Raw genomic sequence first — 23,528 nt, forward strand, 5'->3', positions numbered from 1 at the left:
AATATCCTGGGCGGTCAAAATGTACAATATCATCTCCCACCGCCGGCAACATCTCAACATGAGGCGGAAACCCCCATTTTGTCTTAAACTCCGCAATCGCCGCTTCGTCTATAATAGAGGGAACATGCTCTGGTTCCTCTCCGGCAGGGCTGTTAAAATCGGTCTATGGCTTTCCCGGATGGGGCAATATTTCAATTGCTGTTGGAACCCCCTCATCCTCCACCACCTCCACTCCTTCGGGAGCAAGAGCATCATTTTCTGGCACCGGAACTTTGGCAAGACTGTCAGCGCGGGAAGAAGTACCAGCCATTTATCGCGATTGAACAGAGCGAATGAACAAAGGGAAGTAAGAAAGAAGACGGTGATGTCAATTTCCGACTAACAGGAGAATGAATTAAAAATCCGAAGTAACGGAGAAGGTAAAGACTCGCAAAACTTCTTTGATAGTTCTAAAAAGTGTACCAGTAGAAAGGTGTTTTCCCCTATTTATAGGAACATAAATGCCCCGATCAGGAAACCCAAGAGTTGCCAATCAAAACTGATAGGGCATAAGAAACGGTTCAATCCATAGGGAACGTGTGTCATAATGACAGTAACTACAAACGACGCTTTGAATCAGCACAACGGTTCAACTCCGAACGGATGCAACGATCCACATGTATCATTGAAGCGTTACGCCATCGCCTCCATCAAAAAATCTCGCTTAAGGCGTAAACATTCAGATTTCTCCTAACCTTCAAATCGACAGAATCCGCCCGTCGAACCCGCTAAGAGACGACCTCTACGGACGGAGGGACTAACTATATAGGTCAAAATCTGACCATAGTGGTCGACCAAGCTGGGATCTCGCCCAGGTGGCGAAACAGCAAAGAACACCACGACCGACCTCAGGATCAAATCATCGACAACGTATGTCAAGTCAATACTGAACACGAATAATGACGAAAAGGACAGCTGTAGGAAAGCATATTGGTAACAGACCATTGAATAGAAGTTCAAGAAACTATATATAGATGGGGTAAGCACTAACAAGGGGGGATTTTCTCTCGAGAAAAAGAGAGAAAAGGAGACAGGAAAGGAAAAACTAGGAAAATAACAAGGGGAAAGAAGAATCTCTGGCAAACGAACAATAGCTTCACTTTTTCCTCTTTACTCTTTCATTTATAATTCTTGTTGCCTTCAGATATGAACTCATCTCCCGTGTTTGAAGTAAGATTACGATATCGATAAATCTAATATGTTCCTACAATTGGTATTTCTCGTTGTACTCCCTCTGTTCCAGTTTATGTGAACCTATTTATTTTTGGTCCGTTCCAAAAAGAGTGACCCCTTTCTAAATTTGGTAACAATTTAGCTTAAACTTATAATTCTACCATTAATGAGATGATTTTATAACCACACAAATAATCTCGACCCCCTTTTAACTTGTTTAGGACCAAAAATTCTAAAAGTCTTCATTTTTTCTTAAACTCTGTGTCCAGTCAAACAATTCACATAAATTGGAGCGGAGGGAGTATATGTTTGGATCTGGGATAAATTATGTTTAGCTAAGATTTACCTCTTTTAGTATTGATAATTGAAGTTGGCAAAAGAGTCTTAAACTTTTTGCTCAAACAGCATACAATAGACCATTGTGGTCCAGCCCTTCCCCAGATCAGGGGCGTATGTATAAGCAAAACTATGGGGCACGTGAACCCATGCTCTACCTGTAAATTTAGATATTTCATTTACATATTTTCTAAAATTGATATAATATTAATTGTTTGCACCCATGCTCTACGAAGGTTGAATGGTGCACTTGGTTGAAAGCTGAGTTATTTACCAAGAGCAATAGTGATCAATTCCCACTTAATATATTTTTTCCTCTTTTTTTAGTAGTGCACCCATATACTAGAAATCCTAAATCCGCCTCTGCTCCAGATCCCATGCATAGCCGGACCTTAGTGCATCGGGCAGCCTTTTTAATAGTAGTGAAGTTGACATATGGCAAAGCTCAATTATGTAAAATACAGCTTCAAGTGAAATGACTACACTAATTCTGCTCATATCATATCTCTGTTTTCTTGAACTAGCAAATGGAAACAAGTCTGAAACAACAATATTTCTACTCAAACATCAGGCAGTTTGGAAAGATATATAGAGATAGACGGGTTGTTGATACACATAGGTGACACTATGAGATACACACTGTGTGCATATGGACGGGCTATTGATAGTCAACTCGTAAAATCTTTTACTCATAGATCCAAGAGTGAAGGCTGCTCTGCCACTCCGCGACACCTTCAGGAAACCAAAGAGCAATTTCCTTCTTAGCGCTCTCAACAGAATCACTTCCATGAATAACGTTCCTGCGATTTAAAAGGTTTCTCATACTTTCAGCTACCTGGCTAATTTGATAGTGCAAACGTACCAATTTACTCCGTCATACTCAAACAATATAAATACATAAGAGTGGGATTGAATAGGATCCGCTTTCCAACAACAACAACAACAACAAAACCTGTGGAATCCTACAAGTGGAGTCTCGGGATAGTATGTACGCAGTCTTAACCCTACCTTGAGCAGGTAGAGAGGCTGTTTCCAGTAGAAACCCGACTCAAGCCAGCATAGTCGATGTATTAAAGCAACAATAGAATCTACTTTCCCAAGATAAGAAATAGACCAAAGAACCTAAAATTGAAGGTAACATTTTCTAGATAAATTATGGACTAATTCAACTTGTGAAACAAGATAACAGTTGTAGCTATCAAAGCCATAAAAGAAAAGGTGAACTTGGCACAAATGACATTTACTGATGCATTACTCAAAACTCTGACTTTGGCAAAAAGTCATTAGAAACTGAACACGAACAGAATCTGATAAATTCTGCACCCAATGATTATCCAAGGAACAGATTTACGTTTTTTAACCGCTGAGCAATCAACATCACTAGCAGGATAAGAGCTCGAAATACTGAATTACATAACATCATTGAGCAGATAAGTTGTCAACCGAGTTTTAACTTGGTGTTAGGCGTGCTGGAAGACATAATGATCCTAACTATTGGCACATTGGTTTGAGACAAATGTACGTTATAGCAAACACTAAACTGGGAAATTAGATGTTTTACCTCCCAATGTCAATAGCATAATCTCCACGAATGGTGCCAGCAGCAGACTCCAACGGGTTTGTTGCTCCAATTATCTTCCTACCGGTTGTAACTACACTCTTACCTGCCCACACCATTGCAACAACGGGGCCAGAAACAATGTATTCAACGAGCCCATTGAAGAACGGCTTTGCAGACAGGTCTGCATAGTGCTTTTCAGCAAAAGCACGATCCACAGTAATTAACTTCAAGCCTGCATTCAAACAGAGTAGCCAACATGCTAAGTTTAGTTCTAGCAAATTAATCGAGCGAAAAAAAAGTAAGGATTGTACAATCGTCTAATAAAGTTATCACATACATACTAAAAAAATTACAACAAGGGCAATACTAAATTATGACTGGTAATATCCTTTTGTGCAGGGAACAACACTTGAGTAAAGGCATCCCGGTGTTTCACGGAGCATCCCGCGTTCACGCAGGGTCGGGGGAAGGGCCGTACCCCGAAGGGGTATAATGCAGGCATCCTATCCTGATGCGAGCCTCAATGGCTAATTCCATGGCTAGAACCCGTGACCTATAGGTCATGGAAATAAATTTACCGTTAGATCAGTGGTGAAGCCAGGAATTCTACCAAGGGATTCAAAAGAATGCAAGAGCGCCATACCTAATACTGAACCTATGACCTAAATCAATTTTTGAACTACCTTTACAACCGTACTAGAAGCTTCACTTATTATAAGGGCATTTCAAAAAATTGATATATGTTCAAAAGATTTTGTTTTTAACCTTATTTGAATAATGTAATTTTTCGGCGAAGGGAATTCAATTGAATAAAATATATTACACTAAAGCCCTTATTCTTAAATCGATCTACCAAAATAAACATTTATTAATAACAATTGGGGAAATTTGAAGTCAGTAGAGGAAAATTTACCTTTCAAAGAGAAACCTTTCTTCTCGAATCTTCCAATAATCTCACCAACCTGAAAGATAAAATCAAAACATTGATCCAAAATTAGTCAATTAAAGCATAGATCAACCAACAAAAAAGAGAGAGAATTACTTACATTTAACAGGAATAAAAACAAAATTAAAACAAATCGAAATGAAGCAAACCAGGCCACGTTGGACACCATCAGGCTTGATCATGATGAAGGTCTGCTCCATTTTTCCAGTTATTTTGAATTGTGAATGTGGGAGTGTGGCTATTTTAACAATTAAAAAAAATCGATTCTGTTTTTGAGAAATGCTACGTGGAAAGTTCCCGTGGGGTTTTCAAGCTACCCAACCAGGGAATTCCACGTCATTTTTTGTTTCCTTTTCTTATTAGTTTGTTTATAAAAAAAAAAATAGGAAAAATTATGTCATACATTAAATATATACTATGTATTTACAATTCATAGCTATACTTTCAAAAAAAATTACTCGAGCTATATTTAAATTTTATAGCAACTTCACTTGTAGTACTGAAATAGGAGACCAATTATTTTAAATTAAAATAAGAAAGTAACATGCTCTTGTAGTTCAGTTGGTTAGACCACCATCTTAGTAAGCGGAACTCTTGAGTTTGACTCTCAACGAGAGCATTTTTTTTTTTTTTTTGTATTTCTAATTTCGTCTTACTTGTATTGGTTGCGCTTGACACATGTTGTATTCGTTGCGCAAAATTAAACAATAGCTATGAATAGTAATTAGGCAAACTATAATTACTAAGGTAATAATTAGGCTCTAAACTGTAGTGTTTTATGAAAATTATATAAAATATATATATATATATATATATATATATATATATATATATATTAAATAATCAAAAACCATTTTAATTTATCTTAGTGAGAAATTTTTATAACCACATAAATATTATGAACAAAAAATACGTTGTCTTGCATTTTGTCACATTTTCTTATTTTAAGTTAATGTTTCTGTTGTCTTTTTATTGTTCAAATTAGTTTTAACAACACAACACTCTCTTTGGAATTATTGACTGTCATATTCAAGATAAGTCTAGCATATGAAGTAGCAACATTTTTTTTTTTTTTTTGCAAGTAAATGATTTTATTTACCAAGTAAATATTTACGGCTCGAGACAAACAAAAATGGAGGCCACACCAGTTGAATTCGCTAGTGCGCCTAATACATTGTAAGAGCATGTCGTTAAAGATAAAATGAGAAGTTTGAAGTTAATTTTTTTTAATATACGTAATAATATTTCTTTTGGACAAGTTAAAAAAATATCATATAATATAAAAAGATAAAAGTATAAATTATTGAATATTTCAACATGGTGACAAGTATTAAAAACGATCATTAGAATATCTATACTATATTAAAAGTACGAAGGCCCTTAGCGAAATGTCGTTCGCCTTTTTTACCCTCTAAAACTTGATTTCATACTAGACAAATTAGTTTTTATTTAATAAATAAAAGGCGAAATGTCGTTCGCCTTTTTTACCCTCTAAAACTTGATTTCATACTAGACAAATTAGTCATTTCATTATTTCTCCTAATTTTTTTAGGACTTTAAAATCACCTAAAATTTTTCTTATTATATCTTTTCTTAATTCTTTTTTGAAGTATATATGTAAAAAGTCATAATATTTGGCAACATGTAACACGTTAATTATCAAACCTAACGTGAGTAATTTTCCATCCAAAGAAAAGCTACATTTCCATTGCTAGATATCCTTCGACAAATATAAGAAGTATAAAAAGAAATCAAGAAAATTAATTTACACTCAAAATAATCATTTAATTATTTTTCTAACTTTTAGGAAAGCTGAAATTTTACTTATTATATTTTTTTATTTGAACTATGTAAAAATCTTAATATATAGAATTATATGACGTGTAATATATTTATTAAATAAAAACTAACATGAGTATTGGCCATTCAAAGCAAAGCTAAATTTCCATTGTGATATCCTTCCATTGTGATATTACCATGGTTTAAGTTATCGTTTCTCTTTTACTATAATTCAAGGGTCTAAAAAAATAACTTTATCAATTAAAATTTGAATGATTATAATAAAATAACAATATTGGGTTTCTACCTTATTTTTTTTGACCTTTATTTTATATGACCATTCGATTAAAATTTTCGTATAATAACCTACATACAAAGTCTTTTTTTTCTTTTTATAACCATTCTAATAAATGACAGCTTCCTATATTTATGTTATTTTTTATAAAGTATTAACTCTAATATTATAGTATTTTTTTAAGATTTTATATTATTATTTATTTATCGAGCTAACAGGCTAAAAATGATCAATGTTCATCATATTTAAGAATTTATACTTTTCATTTTATTTTATTCAATAACTCACATTATTTAATATTTTTTGTATTTTTAAAAAATTATATATTCATTGATATAAGGTACACGCGCAAAGCGCGTACTCTAATACTAGTTCATTAAAAAACATTAAAATGGTTAGGCTCATTATTCGAAAAGAAACTTATGGAGCAGATGTAAAATATAAAATTGATGTTACAGTTTCATTGCAGAGCAGAGTGAGATAAAAAGAAGAAGAAAAATGTAAGCTTTATTTTTTTCGGATAAAAAGTTATATGACATATACAGATAGCTAAATAATTTGATTACTTTATCGTGACAATACCCAAAGCTGCTATTGATTAGTATTCTTTCTTTTAGTAATGCAATTTATTTCTTTTTATTCATATTTGCTCTCCAAAAGCTAGATATTTATATTATTTGCTTGTGAATGACTAATACTTTATTTAGTAACGAACATCAGAAATATAAACACGTTAGATAATTCAAAATAATCGTTATATATTACTCCTGTTTGGTAAAAATAAATTTGCTCTTTATCTTTTCTATTTAAGTATTGTTGTCAATATTTTTTGTTTAGTACCTATGTTGGAACTCTGAATAATCCGAATTCGAGTTGCGTAAGGCTCATCAAAAGGAGGAAGCCCTCCATACAAAATAAAATTTTATTTTCAGAGCTCGAACCCAAGTTTTTTGGTTAAAAATGAAGAGATCATATCCGTACCCCATGGTTGAAAATCTCTAATACCTATCATTTATACTAATAGTAGGTCTTCAAAACTTTCAAATGATCAGTGGTGATTTAATGTGTGTCTCATGTTTTGCTGGGAATATTGATCAACCATTTATTTGATCTTGCAGCATGTGATCTCGATAGAGAACATGCGGATTTAGGATTTAATGTTTATGAATTCCTGCAACGACCTCGAATAAATTTTCAATAGTAATTGGGTTCACATTCAAACATTTATAGATATTTAAGGAATTTTTCGAACATATTTACATGGTTTGGACAAAAGCTACTGGGTTCACGTGAACCCGTAAGTCGTCTCCGCCCCTGGAGAACATGACAATTAGTTAGCCTTAATTAAGTCTCCTTTGGAAGGAAAATAAGGTGAAATTATTTTTTTGGCCAAAATGTTCTTCCAATTTCAAATTAAGTTAGTTTGATAGCGTTTTCCCATATAAAAAAAGTTTATATCAAAACTTTGAAATTATTTTCCAAGTTCATGGAATTCTCCAAAAACTTGAATTTCTTTCGGAACTTTGAAAAAAAGATTATTTTATATTAAAAATAACACTTTATTTCAGCCTATGCCATCTTGTAGGCCCAAATGGATGCACTATCCCATGATTAGGTTTGGGAGGCCATCCCTTGACACAGAGCTATAGGTTCAAATGAATTCCATGACTTTCGCTTATATCTTATATTTTTATTCAAAAAATTATTACGTATGTATAAATAATAAATTTCGAACCCATTAAATTAGATAAGATGTGGTAGAATTGCGAGTTTGAGTCCATAAAGTGTAAATCTTGGATTCACTTCTGCTCTGCAGAATGACTTTAGGGACGGAGTTGGAAGTTTTTATACATATTCGATCGAATTCAATAACTTTTGCTCATACAATATATTTATGTTAAAAAATCATTAGATACATATACATTAAATTTAGAACCCAATATTAACACTTGAACAAATCTAGAACCTATAAAATTAAAATTTTGACTTCGCCTCTTAATTACGTATTTCCATTAAATAACTATCCTCTCCACTAAAACACATCTGAAGAAAAATATAGAATTACAAGCTTTAATTACTTTGCATGACATTTTACGTGTGATTCTTAAATGGTGATCTACTCATAGTCACTACCTCCCTTTAGGGCTCAAGCATCAATTAAAATATTCAATATGCCGCCTATTTTATTTTATATAACACTATTTTTTTATTTTATTACAGAAAAACACTTATTCATATTTTAAAGCTTTTTAACTTTAAATTTTCGATTTTACTCTTAATTACGTGTTGTTATAGTCATAAAATGTTATGTAATCTTTTAAATCATAGATTTTAAGCAGAGGCAGACAGTTTATAATATTTTACGGTTTGGATATTTGTGGTCTTAACACTAAACCTATTACACAAAGTATGAGTTCAAAGTTTAATATTTATTGAAATTACTGTCTTTTTTCACATATATATTCGGGGCGTATCGAAAATGTTGGGTTCAGTTGAACCAAATTGTGTACTCTCCATCCATCACTGATTTAACTGTACTTGATATATGTTGAAGTTTGGCAAAATGCCAAAGTCCCACATTGGTTAGGAGTTAAGTTTGGGGGGGATTTTTCCCCTATAAAAGAAGGCCTAATGTTTAGGATTGAAACACACCTCTCATTTGCCTTCTCATCTGTTTAAGACATTTGTATCTTCTCTCTTTAGTATTATTTCACTTGTATTTTTGGAGTGGAATAAAATATTGGTTGTGTCCGAGGAGTAGGCAAAATTAGCCGAACCTCGTAAATTCTGGTGTTCCCTTTATTGTTGCTTTATTGTCTTATTTATTATTTGGTGGCTGTCATAATTTTTGGTATAGTAGTTGTGACTTATTCACACTATATACATTTGGCTTCCGCAACAATTGGTATCAGAGCCAAGGTACTGTCTAAGTATGCTCTGTGGTTGCAGCATAGTCTGATCTTCCACATCAGAAAAGATTTATCTTGGTAACTGAGTCAAGGTTCTGTCTGAGTATGCTCTGTGGTTGCAGCTTAGTCTGATCTTCTACATCAGAAAGGAAATAATCTTGATTTGTGTCGTCAGCTATTAAATAATATTTGTGTCAAATATGGGAGACAATAAACAAGAAGAATCTACATCAAGTGTCAACAATACGTCATCATTGGCATCTTCGCTTATGACAAGAATTGTGTCAAATGCGAAATTTGCGGTAGAAATTTTTGACGGGTCCGGGCATTTTGGGATGTGGCAAGGCGAGGTTCTAGATGTCCTTTTTCAACAAGGGCTAGATCTGGCCATTGAAGAAAAGAAACCAGATGTTATTGGAGAAGAAGATTGGAAGATTCTCAATCGTGTTGCTTGCGGTACCATTCGATCCTTCCTTGCTAGAGAGCAGAAATATCCATACACAAAGGAAACTTCTGCAAGTAAATTATGGAAAGCACTGGAGGATAAATTTTTGAAGAAAAATAGTCAAAATAAATTGTACATGAAGAAGAGACTGTTTCACTTCACCAATGTTCCTGGTACCACGATGAATGAACATATCACCAGTTTCAATAAGTTGGTCACAGATTTGCAAAATATGGATACAACTTATGATGATGGTGACTTGGCCTTGATGTTGTTGGCGTCACTTCCTGATGAGTACGAGCACCTTGAAACTACTCTACTCCATGGAAATGACGAAGTTTCTCTTAGAGAAGTTTGTTCGGCTTTGTACAACTATGAACAAAGAAAGCGAGAAAAACAGAAGGGCGGAGAAGGAGAAGCACTATTTGTGAGGGGTCGTCCTCAAAGTCAAACGAGGACAAAGAAGGGAAGATCCAAGTCAAGATCCAGACCCAGCAAAGATGAATGTGCCTTTTGTCGAGAAAAAGGGCACTGGAAGAAAGACTGTCCGAAGTTGAAGTTGAAGAATAAGGCCAAACATAACAATGGAAAGGCCATTATGGATTCAAATGTAGCTGATTGTGATGATTCAGATTTCTCATTAGTTACAACAGAGTCATCAACATCATCAGACATATGGTTGATGGACTCGGCTTGTAGCTATCATATGTGTCCCAACAGGGACTGGTTCGTGGAATTTCAAGAAGGAGAATATGGAGTCGTCCACACAGCGGATAACAGCCCTCTTACCTCATATGGAATTGGTTCAATACGATTAAGGAACCATGATGGAATGATCAGAACATTAACAAATGTTCGATATGTACCGGATTTGAAGAAGAATCTCATCTCTGTGGGAGCCCTGGAATCAAAAGGGTTTAAAATCATTGCAGAAAATGGAGTGATGAGAGTATGTTCTGGTGCACTAGTGGTAATGAAGGCTAATCGGAAGAATAATAATATGTACCGCTATTGTGGCAGTACAGTTATTGGGACAGCGACAGTGACATCCAGTGACGACAAAGAGGCAGAAGCAACCAAGCTATGACACATGCGCTTGGGACATGCTGGAGGAAAATCCTTGAAAACTCTATCAGATCAAGGATTGTTAAAAGGAGTCAAGGCTTGCAACTTGGAGTTTTGTGAGCATTGTATTAAAGGGAAACAGACAAGGGTTAAATTTGGTACAACGATCCATAATACTAAAGGCATTTTGGATTATGTATACTCTGATGTTTGGGGTCCTTCCAAAACACCTTCATTGGGTGGGAAGCACTATTTTGTAACCTTTGTTGATGATTTTTCCCGAAGAGTATGGGTGTATACAATGAAGAGCAAAGATGAAGTGTTGGGAATTTTTCTCAAATGGAAGACGATGGTGGAGAATCAGACAGGCAGGAGGATCAAGTGTATTCGCACAGACAATGGAGGTGAATACAAAAATGATCATTTCAATAAGGTCTGTGAAAATGATGGCATCGTCCGACACTTCACTGTTAGACATACACCACAACAGAATGAAGTGGCAGAACGTATGAACCGGACCTTGCTGGAGAAGGTACGGTGTATGTTGTCCAATGCTGGCTTGGGCAAAGAATTTTGGGCTGAGGCAATTACATATGCATGCCACCTCATTAATCGTCTACCATCTGCTGCTATTGATGGCAAGACACCATTTGAAAAATGGTACGGAAAACCTGTTGTAGATTATAACTCTTTGCACGTGTTTGGCTCAACTGCATATTATCATGTGACGGAGTCAAAATTGGATCCAAGGGCAAAGAAGGCTATTTTTATGGGAATTACTTCTGGAGTCAAAGGATATCGCTTATGGTGTCCTATGACAAAGAAAGTAATATTCAGCAGAGATGTTACCTTTGATGAATCTGCTATGGTAAATAAGGTAACAGAAGACACCAAACAAAATAAAGGTGTTTCTAAGCAGGTGGAGTTTGAGGGAAAATTTATTTTTCCTACACAAGAAGCAGAGGAGGAAACAAATGAAGATTACCCTCTGGAAGGAGAGCCAGTAGAGGAGATTCCAACTCAGGAACCTCAACAACAACTTGAATCAATAGCAACCAGCAGGCCAAAAAGAACAATAACGAAACCTGTTCATCTCATAGAGACGGTTGCTTGTGCAACCTCAATTGTAGCTGATGATGTTCCTACTACTTATAAAGACGCTGTCCAAAGTTCAGAAGAAGATAAGTGGAGGATTGCCATGAATGATGAAATACAGTCCCTTCATCAGAATCATACATGGAGATTGGCCAATCTTCCGAAGGGAAAGAAAGCAATTGGGTGCAAATGGGTATTTGCAAAGAAGGAAGGATTTCCTAACCAAGTATATGTTCGCTACAAAGCAAGATTGGTGGCCAAAGGATATGCTCAAAAGGAGGGAATTGATTACAATGAAGTGTTTTCTCCAGTTGTAAAACATTCCTCCATTAGAATTATGTTGGCTTTGGTAGCACAATTGGATTTGGCACTAGTTCAGATGGATGTAAAAACTGCGTTTTTACATGGAAACTTGGAGGAGGAAATCTACATGACTCAGCCAGAAGGATTCAAAGTTGCTGGAAAAGAAAATATGGTGTGCAAACTTGAAAAATCATTGTACGGATTAAAACAATCTTCTAGACAATGGTACAAGCGATTTGACGAGTTTATGTTGCGGCAAGGGTACAAGAGAAGCAAATACGATCATTGTGTGTATTTGCACAAGCTTAAATATGGTTCCTTTGTATATCTTCTCCTATATGTTGATGATATGTTGATAGCTTCCAAGAATTCAGAAGAAATTGATAAGTTGAAGATTCAACTGAAGAAGAAGTTCGAGATGAAGGATTTGGGTGAGGCAAAGAAAATTCTTGGCATGGAGATAATTAGAGATAGACGTTCAAAGAAACTCTGTTTATCTCAAAAGGAATATTTGAAGAGAGTACTTCAACGTTTTGGCATAGATGACAAGACTAAGCCAGTTAGTACTCCACTTGCTTCCAATTTTAAGCTAAGTACTATTATGTCGCCAATGGATGAAGCTGAACGAGAGTATATGTCAAAGGTACCATACGCAAATGCTGTTGGTAGCTTGATGTATGCAATGGTTTGCACAAGGCCTGACATTTCACAAGCTGTTGGAGTTATTAGCAGATATATGCACAATCCAGGGAAGGAGCATTGGCAAGCTGTGAAGTGGATTCTACGGTATATTCATAATACTGTAGATATCAGGTTAGTTTTTGAGCAGGAATACAATCAGTCTGTAGTTGGATATTGTGACTCAGATTTTGCGGGTGATCTGGACAAACGAAGATCAACTACTGGTTATGTGTTTACTTTTGCAAAAGCACCAGTTAGTTGGAAGTCCACTTTGCAGTCAACAGTTGCTTTGTCTACAACAGAGGCAGAGTACATGGCTATTACAGAGGCTGTGAAGGAGGCAATTTGGCTTCAAGGATTGCTAAAGGAGCTTGGTGTTGAACAAAAAGGTATCACAATTTTTTGTGATAGTCAAAGTGCTATTCAATTAGCGAAGAACCAAGTTTATCATGCAAGGACAAAGCATATTGATGTTCGGTATCATTTCGTACGAGAAATCATAGAGTCACAGTGAAGAAAATTCATACTACGGAGAATCCTGCTGATATGCTAACTAAGGTGGTGACTGCGATCAAGTTTCAACATTGTTTGGATTTGATCAACATTGTTGAACACTGAAGATTGAAGATGAAGACACAACCAAAATTTGTTATTGAGAGAGAATTGAAAATGTGGAATTTTGCCAAGGTGGAAATTTGTTGAAGTTTGGCAAAATGCCAAAGTCCTACATTGGTTGGGAGTTAAGTTTGGGGGGGGGATTTTTCCCCTATAAAAGAATGCCTAATGTTTAGGATTGAAACACACCTCTCATTTGCCTTCTCATCTGTTTAAGGCATTTGTATCTTCTCTCTTTAGTATTACTTCACTTGTATTTTTGGAGTGGAATAAAATATTGGTTGTGTCCAAGGAGTAGGCAAAATTAGCCGAACCTCGTAAATTCTAGTGTTCCCTTTATTGTTGCTTTATTGTCTTATTTATTATTTGGTGGCTGTCATAATTTTTGGTATAGTAGTTGTGACTTATTCACACTATATACATTTGGCTTCCGCAACAATATGATGTTTCTTGAAAAAGCTTTAAAAAATTACATACCGGGTATTTACATCAATCACTGGCGGGTGGAGAGAAAATATTTTATGTGTCAAAAGACTTTTTTCTTTAATTATTAAAATTCAAACCAAGAAGGGGAGCCTTGGCGTATAACTGGTAAAATTGTTGTCATGTGACCAGGAAGTCAGGGGTTCGAACCGTGGAAAAAACCTCGTGCAGAAATGCAGGATAAGGCTGCGTAAAATAGACCCTTATGGTCCGGCCCTGCCCTGGATCCCGTGCATAGCGGAAGTTTCGTGCACCTAAGTGCTCTTTTTTTATTTTTTATTTTTAAAATTCAAATAACTCAATTAAACACCAGGGAGGGAATAGACTACTTTACCAGTGAAAGGTGTGGCTATGATCAGCCCACGAAAATGACTGTCTTTTTAACATTGATATCTTTCTTTTCCATATATTTGCCAAAATCTCAAGTATATATAGACTATCATTTGGTATGTTTGGTGTAGTATTCATAAAACATGGAGTGGGTATGAAAAGAAAAAGTGATAATCACTTAAATTATATATTTTGTTATGAATATTTGGAATTTTGTTTCCTATCAATTTTTGCTTTTTGCTTAAAATTTGGTCCAAAAATATGTCAATAACATGTGTTGTCTTATGTCTCTCTCTCTTTTGGATTTATTATTGAATAAAATTACACACACTAGAAGTTGAATATATATTTTTATAATTAGTGTAGTTCAACCAATTATACCAGAGTGGGTACTATTTTTATCAGGTACCAATTAATATTTATATAATAGAAGTGACATGATTATATAAATATTTTTAAAGTCGATGCATGAAACTTCTAAGTGGGCATTTGGACATAAGAATTGTGAAATACCGTAAAAAAGATTAAAAGAAATTCAAGTTAAAATTAAAGCAGTATTTAAAAATTAGAGTTGTGTTTAGACGTGAATATAATTTGGAGCTGTTTTTGAATTTTTGTGAGTGCTTTGAAGTTGTAAATATTTATACAACACAATAGAGTGAGACTAGCTAGTTAGGAGTTAGACGAAGAATGTCATTGGTCGTCTATTGATGCAGGGCTTTACCTGCTAGTTTTACTATACCAGCCATCTATTTCGTATTTCGTATTTTGTATTTCATATCTCTTATATTGCTGTTATTTATTATGCATTTTTATGGTACTAATATATCGGCTCTTGTTGCTTTTTTTTAAGCCGAGGGTCTCCTGAAAACAGCCTCTCTACCCTTCGGGGTAGGGGTAAGGTCTGCGTACATATTACCCTCCCCAGACCCCACTTGTGGGATTATACTGGGTCGTTGTTGTTGAGTGCTTTGAAGTGAAAATTTTAAAAAACAACTTTTTGGAGTTTTTCAAATTCCAAAAAAATTTCGAAATTTAACTTCAACTGAAATTTGAAATTTTCATGGCCAAACACTAATTTCGAAAAAAGTAAAAAAAAATTCGAAAAACTGAATCATTTTTTATGGTCAAACGGGCCCTAACTCTCCCCCCCCCCCTCCTTTTATATAGGTGTTGGAATACTATCAGTACCCTATGCACTTTCAGAAGGAGGATGGTTATGTTTGATGATATTATTTTTGGTAGCAATTATATGTTGCTACACAGGGTTACTTCTACAAAGATGTATGATTGTCTCACCAACAATTAAAACATATCCTGATATTGGTGAATTTGCTTTTGGAAATAAAGGGAGAATCATAATATCAATTTTCATGTATCTTGAACTATACTTAGTTGCAGTTGAGTTCCTCATATTAGAAGGCGACAATTTGCAAAAACTATTCCCAAATGCAAATTTTCATGTTGGTGGTCTGAAAATTGTGGGAAGAGAAGTCTTTGTCTTTCTAGTTGCCCTAATAATATTGCCAACAACATGGTTAAAAAGCTTAGGTTTATTGGCTTATGTTTCTGTCGGAGGGGTTGTCCTGATGGTAAGCAACCTTCACTTCCAACCAAGAGGTTGTGAGTTCGAGTCTTCCCAAGAGCAAGGTGGAAGTTCTTGGAGGGAAGGATACCGAGGGTCTATTTGGAAACAATCTCTCTACCCCAGGGTAGGGGTAAGGTCTGCGTACACACTACCCTCCCCAGACCCCACTAAATGAGATTATACTGGGTTATTGTTGTTGTTTCTGTCGGAGGAGTTTTGGCCTCTAAGTATGTTCACGTTTTGTTATTGTGGTCATGCAGTTTTTCCAACATTATGCAATTCCATGAAGGATAGGAGCCAATTTCCCAAGGTAATTTTTGATAATATCTGTACTCCATCTGCTTCATATATTATACATTTGTATTTATACTTCTAAGAAAGAAAAACTTTTGACACGTACCAAAAGTACTTCTAAAACTTATGATCTTAAATAATTTCAACGACTATAAAGGTACGTCATCGAGGATAAAATGAGAATAAATTTATAAATTAAAATTGCTAGGACCGGAAAACAAGTGTCATGTGGAAGCTAGCAAAGTAAACCTTGAACAACGATAAATCATACAACAAAAGAGACACAAACATTTAACGTGGTTCAGTTAATTGACCTACGTCTACGGCAAAGATGAACAATCCACTATATAAAAAGAGAGTACAAAATATCGAAAGAATAACATCACGAAAAGGCACTAACATTTGTCCGGTAAAGTTCTCCCCCTAAACACGACTCTCAAACCCCATATAAATACATTATGGATGCTACTGAATGAGAATGATGAATCTTCAATTTATAGAACTCCAAAACCTTTTCCTACAAGAAAAGGGACTAGCCAAATATGGAAAAATTATATTTTCTTTCTAGGAAAAGAAAAACCCAATTATGGTAAATATATTATCATTTCCTTCCTGAGATAGAAAAATCAATTATGATACGAAAATCTGAATAAACACCTAATAAAAATGTGTTATTTTAATATCATATAAAAGAAAATTAAATTTTCCGTCGTGCTTTTACCAGATTTTAGGAATGTAATTTTCGAAAGTAAGCCACGATATATAATAAGTTCACATTTAAACCATTAAATTACTCCTACTATATTTTTTTTTATATCCTCTTACTTCAAAAACAGTTTGCCTCATTCCCCTTTCTTTTTGTTGTCAACAGGTTCTACTCTTGTGCTTTATACTAAGCACAATCACTTATGGTTAGTGTGTCTATATTGTTCCCATGCCTCTGCTATCTCAAGATCAAGAAGAATTACTCAAGGAATTTTGGAATAGAAGTTATATTTATTTGAGTGATTTTAATTTTGGGTACTTGTATTGTCATATCTGGAACTTATATTTCATTGAAAAATATCATGAAGCATGTCCAACAAAAATGAAGTATGATTCATGTTGTGAACTTCAAATAAATCCTTTCTTATTGTTCTTCTTTCCTATTCCAAATTGTTGCATAAAGTTGTGAGTTATTCTTAATACTTAATTCTCTTTTGATCTAATCCTTCTCATGTGGTTTAATTTATCATAGAATAATAAGCAGGACATGTTTGATAACATAAAATAAAGTTCGGATCTTGAACAGAAAAATGTTGAAGTAATGGCCAAATTGCTATAAAGTTTAAGTTACACACATGTAAAAATTTGTTATACTATCAATCGGTGCAGTTTAACTGCACTTTTTAAACGGATTATTACAATGAGGAGACATTTGTTGTTGTAGTTCAACTGTAAAAAACTTATATTATTATAAATAGAATTTTATTTATGGTGAATGCCTATATTTAGAGAGTTTCTAGGGTTTGTTACTTGGTGGCTAAGTCATTTTCCTCCTATAAATAGAGGGGTCTTATTCCATTGTAATTCATCCCAAAATTCAATAAGAATTCCCTCTAAGTCTTTCTCTGCAATATTGCTCTTGTTCTTTTATTGTTTTATAACACGTTAGCAGCACGAGACTCTAACCAATTGAGTAGAAGCTTTGAGATTGAGCATAATGATTGTCAATTGTTCTATTAACTTCCTTCACGATTAAATTATGGATTTAAGGTATGGATATTACCGTATTTTCTCTTTTATTCTATAATTTGATTTTAAATACAAGCAAAGAAAATAAATTTTGATTATAACTCTAATGGAGTTAGTAAGAAATTATAACCACCCGAAGTGGTAAAATTTCTAAGTCTTGCCATGATCAAAGTCATGTATGATCGTGAGCACAAGAATTGAAAACCCGTCCCATTGAATTTGCTCCATTCTCATTCCCTTAAGAGAATGTGATAGCAGTATGTGATAAGTCTGAAAGAAGACAGTAATAATGAATGTGTCAATAGATGTGGACGTGGCAATAGACGAAATTATAATTGTCTCATTGTGGTAATGAGAATTATAAGGATTCTCAAAATAATTCTTCACTCTGTGAAAGTAATATTTGTCATCGATTTGACATGAGATTTTGTAAAGCACATATAGATGATTATGGTCCATTCATGATGTGAGTGTGACAACATCTGATTTATGAATACATATTTATTCTTGAAAGAATATGAACGTGCTAGTGGTAGTAAATATATCACACTCACCTTTAGAATGAGGTTTGAGAGAAAATAAGAAAATAATATCATTATTATGGCATGAATGGTCATTAGTCACATACCTATTGTACGCCAAAATATTTTGACGATGTGACTATTAAAGGACAACGGTAATGCAAGAAATAGATCTTGCATATAATTTTGACCATAAACATAATGGTATAACTTTCTCTTTAAAAGAGATATTCACCATATGGATGTTGATGAATATGTGGTAGTACCAAATTAATTGAGAGCTCTGGAAGAGCCAATTATTACTATTTTGAAGGAATAAAATTGATTATCAATAAGACATTGTGTTGTAGTAAGTCTTAAAGAAACGTATTGAGTTTCTAAAGTATTCGCGAAAGCGGTCAGTTATATTGAGACTATAAATAAAGGAAAGATTTAATATCTTTTATTACTACAACTTGTAGCGGGGTAATATGTATGTGAAAAATTACCCGCTTTATTGATAATTGCACACATCATGGTGTAAACCTGAAGTTATCAATATTGATAATTTATTCAGTTGGCATAATTGGTTTAGCCATTTTAATCTAAGTATGATATACAAAAATAAAAGAGAATTCACGTGGGTAAATACTAAAGAACTACAAAGTTCTTTACGAATTCTCTTACGTTGCTTGTTCTTATTAAATAATTGACCAACTAAAATTGGGATTGAATCCCATGAATGCTGGAAATATCAAAGGTGAATATGTGCCCATTCACATGTCATGTATACCGCATAAGATGCATCTATGAGATGGTTACATGTATAATTATTATTAACTAGCAACATGGTGTTTTGCGAGGTAACTTGCTCAATAATTTAATTTCGAGCATAATTTTCATATTTTCTAAGTTCATCTTGATAAGTTGGTCTGCATCACAACTAGTTTAGCAAGATGATTTATTGAGTGCCTCCACTTAATAGCTAAAATTGTTGCTTATGAGAACAAAGTTATCTATATCAGTTTGATATATGTCATATACGAAAGTATATTACATTCTCCCCTTACAAGTTCAGGTTCAGGAACCAAATAATTTCATCTTATTATTATTATTGATGTGCGGTGTATATTTTGATAAACACCATAACGCACAAGATGAGTTCTCAAAGTTGAAGAAATAAGTTAGTTTTTCTAATATGAGGAGGAGACATGATAAACAGTTGAGAAAAAGTTACATGGAATGAATTATCATTTGTACATCTAGATCCCCGAATAAAACAAGATGAACTTGAAGTTCATGAAAAGATAATTCATTTGTGATATATTGCAAAGCATGCCAGACGCATTTGCTGACCCAAAGAAGGTAACTATATTCTCATTGCAAATACTCCTATTAAGTCCTAGAAGAACAAAGTCTATGATACGCTTAAAGCATATAGACATCGGTTTCAAATAAAACTTCTTGATAAAGAAGATGAGCAAATGATCAAACTGATCATAATAAGGAGGCAAGTGATCTAGAAGATCACATGACATAACACTTCATAAAATCGCATGAGAGATTCAGGTACCTGAATATATGAATGAAGAGATCTCTATGTTATGTCTTTATGAAAAAAAAGGAAGTTGAGACCGATATAAAATATTTGTCGACGACATCTATGATACCGCTAAATATATATGAGGATCTTAAGTCTGGAGGAACAATTTCGAATAGAATTGGTTTCATATGAAAGACATGTAGTTTTGAACATGTAGTTCCACCACTTGAAAGTATAAAGTCAATGATATGTGCAATCAGTTTTCGATATCTTATTTGTCTAACATGACATGAAAACTTGATATGCATCTAATTAAAGTCTATTATATGGTTTATATAACTTAACTTATATGACAATCCATGAAGGATTTAAGTTGCTTGAAGCATATACAATTTTTGATCTTGAAGTACCACTTCCTCAGTGCAATTTGTGCGCAAATGTATCTTGCTATAACTATAGGCATGATAATGTGATAGCGAAAATACCTCTATGGAGATATTGAAAATCCATTTCACGACATTATATGAAAACATTATGTATCTATCGAGAAGTATGATTTCAAGGTGCAATATATTCATTCAAGTTAATATGGCTGATTTGTTTTATCAAATCTCTACCAATGATCTTTTGAAGATGGTGCACAAGATTGGAATACGAAGGCTCAAGGATGTGAATTGACGTTCTCATCAGGGGGAGTTAATGCGCGTTACACTCTTTTTTCCTTACAAGATTTTGTCCCACTGGGTTTTCCTTGTAAGGTTTTTAACGAGGCAACCAAAAGGCGTATTGTTAGATATGTGTACTCTTTTTCCTTCACTAGAATTTTTTCCCACTGGGTTTTATTTTAGTTAAGGTTTTAACGAGGCACATTATCTGTTGAATAGACATTCAAGGGGGAGTGTTATAAATAGAATTTTATTTATGGTGAATGTCTATATTTAGAGAGATTCTAGGGTTTGTTACTTGGTGGCTAAGTCATTTTCCCCATATAAATAGAGGGGTCTTATTCCATTGTAATTCATCCCAAAATTCAATAAAAATTCTCTCTCTTTCTTTGCAATATTGCTCTTGTTATATATATATATATATATATATATACTATCAGTGCAGAAAACTTAGACAAAAATACGTGACTAAGTAAACAACAAACTTTGATGGACAATCTGGCTCAACAGTAGAAAAAGAATCCCGAAATATATGGAGCTGTCTATAATTGGATTTAAATTTATCAACTGGGACTAACGGGGACCAAATAATCTAGGGAAAATGGCCAAAAATTACTATGCACAAAGGATCAGTTATGTCTTCCGTTATATTTTCTCTCTATTAATGCCCTAGCGTTATAAAACTGGTGTAGAAATACACTACTAGAAATTTGAAAATTACCGACCAAAAATTTTGCGACCAAAGTTGGTTAGTCAAAAAAGCGACCAACGTTGATCGCTAATGTGGAGAAAATTATTAAATTATTTACCGACCAAGGTTGGTCGCTTTTTGATCGGTAAAGTAGTCAACATGTTGACTGGGCTGGTCAGACTTGCTTGGTCAAAGAAATATTGAAATTAGCGACCAACTTTGGTCGTTAATGTGGGATCCAGTTATAACGTTTTAATAATTATATTATTATTTAAATATTTTATAAAATATAAATAAATAATATTTAAAATTGGCGACCAAAGTTGGTCGGTTATGAAAGGGGAAGCAAGTAGCGACCAACTTTGATCACTAATTTGGGACCCAGTTCTAACGTTTAATAATTATATTATTATTTAAAATATTTTATAAAATATAAATAAATCTTATTTAAAATTAACGACCAACTTTGGTCGCTATTTTTTAATTCTGGATAATTAGCAACCAAAGTTGGTCTCTTTTCAGGTCATCATTGGTCAAAATTAAAAATCATTTTTTTATTTACTATCTAAATAATATAAATTTGATACGTTAACACTTTTGTAATATAGGGAATGAATACACTAAAATATACTCTAACATGCTATATATGTAATTAAAGTAGTACAACTATATATATATATATATATATACACACACACACACACACTATACTATATATACATCTTATATATACACTCGGAAGATATAGTATATGCTACTGTATTCATTATTTGTATTATAATAGAGTTAATGAATTACATTCATTCATCACTAGGTTATAAGTCGTTGAATCAGTTATAACAGATTAATTGATATAAGTCGAGACGTTTTGTTTTTAATATTCAACGATGCATCTGAGTAGGTTATAAGTCGATGAATCAATTTACACAGAGATATATTTGATGAAAAATTATATATACTAATTAGAATCTTGACGCTCGGAACATAGTATATATAATTTGTCATCAAATATATCTGTGTAAATTGATTCATCGACTTATAACCTACTCAGATGCATCGTTGAATATTAAAAATAAAACGTCTCGACTTATATCAATTAATCTGTTATAATTGATTCATCGACTTATAACCTGTGATGAATGAATGTAATTCATTAACTCTGTTACAATACAAATAATGAATACAGTATCATATACTATAACATGCTATATATGTAGTTAAAGTAGCACGAAGTGTGTGTGTTATATATATATACACACACTAACATATACTATAACAAGTTATATATACGTTATAGTATTACAGTGAAGTGTATGTGTGTGTATGTATATATATATATAAGAACATGAAGCACTCGGAACACAGGGCTGGGTTCTTTCAGGTATTGATAAACTGGGTCGGGTTCTTTTAGGTATTGATACACTTGTAAATTGATTCATCGACTTATAACCTAGTGATGAATGAATGTAATTCATTAACTCTGTTATAATACAAATAATGAATACAATAGCATATACTATAACATGCTATATATGTAGTTAAAGTAGCACGAAGTATGTGTGTTAAAGTAGCACGAAGTATGTATGTTATATATATACACACACTAACATATACTATAACAAGTTATATATAGGTTATAGTATTACAGTGAAGTGTGTGTGTGTGTGTGTGTGTATGTGTGTCTCAGGCAAAGCATCACTCGTATATGTGTATATATATATATATATATATATATATATATATATATATATATATATATATATATATATATATAATATATATATACTTAGGAACACAAGGCTGGGTTCTTTTAGGGATTGATACACTTGTAAATTGATTCATCGACTTATAACCTACTCAGATGCATCGTTGAATATTAAAAACAAAACGTCTCGACTTATATCAATTAATCTGTTATAATTGATTCATCGACTTATAACCTAGTGATGAATGAATGTAATTCATTAACTCTGTTACAATACCAATTAATAGAATAATATTATATTGGTTTATCAATTCATTAATTATTCGTACGTAGTAATGTATAAGATTGATCATCAATTACAATATAGTTTATGCGTGTGTATGAAATTACTCATATACTTAAATATAACTTAAAAAATTCCTTTACATACATGCTATTATAATCTATTAAAAGTAATTACCTAGTAAATATAATTTTTTAAAGATTATGCTTATAGTTTATAATTATTTATAATAATTGTAGTTAAATAAAATAAATATTTATAGCTAATAAGAATTTTTTTTATAGCTTATAATATTTAAAAACCAAAATAGAAAAAAAATTATTTAATTTTTTTTTAGAAATATCGACCAACGTTGGTCTCTATTTTGGTCAAACGGTCAAAACTTAATTATCTACCAAAAATAGCGACCAACGTTGGTCGCTTTTTCTAAAACCAGACTAAAAAACGTGCCCCCCCCCCCCCCATTTCTC

The 23,528-nt window shown here is 33.4% G+C and overlaps 1 protein-coding gene and 1 pseudogene across 1 annotated transcript; one reads left to right on the plus strand and one right to left on the minus strand.

Annotated features, from left to right (window-relative positions):
- Window positions 1-2,013: 2,013 nt before the first annotated feature.
- On the minus strand, window positions 2,014-4,322 carry LOC107814371 (nucleoside diphosphate kinase 1-like). The gene is made up of 4 exons (XM_016639785.2): window positions 4,205-4,322; window positions 4,023-4,071; window positions 3,110-3,341; window positions 2,014-2,348 (listed from the first exon to the last, which is right to left on the minus strand). Exons 1-4 carry the CDS (start codon window positions 4,253-4,255, stop codon window positions 2,234-2,236), a joined length of 447 nt encoding a protein of 148 aa, XP_016495271.1. The 5' UTR covers window positions 4,256-4,322; the 3' UTR covers window positions 2,014-2,233.
- An 865-nt stretch (window positions 4,323-5,187) lies between these two features.
- On the plus strand, window positions 5,188-17,028 carry LOC142166154 (amino acid transporter AVT1J-like; annotated as a pseudogene).
- The last annotated feature ends 6,500 nt before the right edge of the window (window positions 17,029-23,528 follow it).

Source organism: Nicotiana tabacum, chromosome 11, assembly GCF_000715075.1.
Source record: "Nicotiana tabacum cultivar K326 chromosome 11, ASM71507v2, whole genome shotgun sequence".
NCBI classification, from domain to species: Eukaryota; Viridiplantae; Streptophyta; class Magnoliopsida; order Solanales; family Solanaceae; genus Nicotiana; species Nicotiana tabacum.

What these genes read in the sequence shown, in the direction of transcription:
- LOC107814371 (XM_016639785.2), bottom strand. Translation starts at nt 4,255, where the DNA reads ATGGAGCAGACCTTCATCATGATCAAGCCTGATGGTGTCCAACGTGGC. An exon ending in ATGGTGTCCAACGTGGCCTG is followed by an intron (nt 4,072 to 4,204) that starts GTTTGCTTCATT and finishes TTTATCTTTCAG; the next exon opens with GTTGGTGAGATTATTGGAAG. An exon ending in GAAAGGTTTCTCTTTGAAAG is followed by an intron (nt 3,342 to 4,022) that starts GTAAATTTTCCT and finishes GTTTGAATGCAG; the next exon opens with GCTTGAAGTTAATTACTGTG.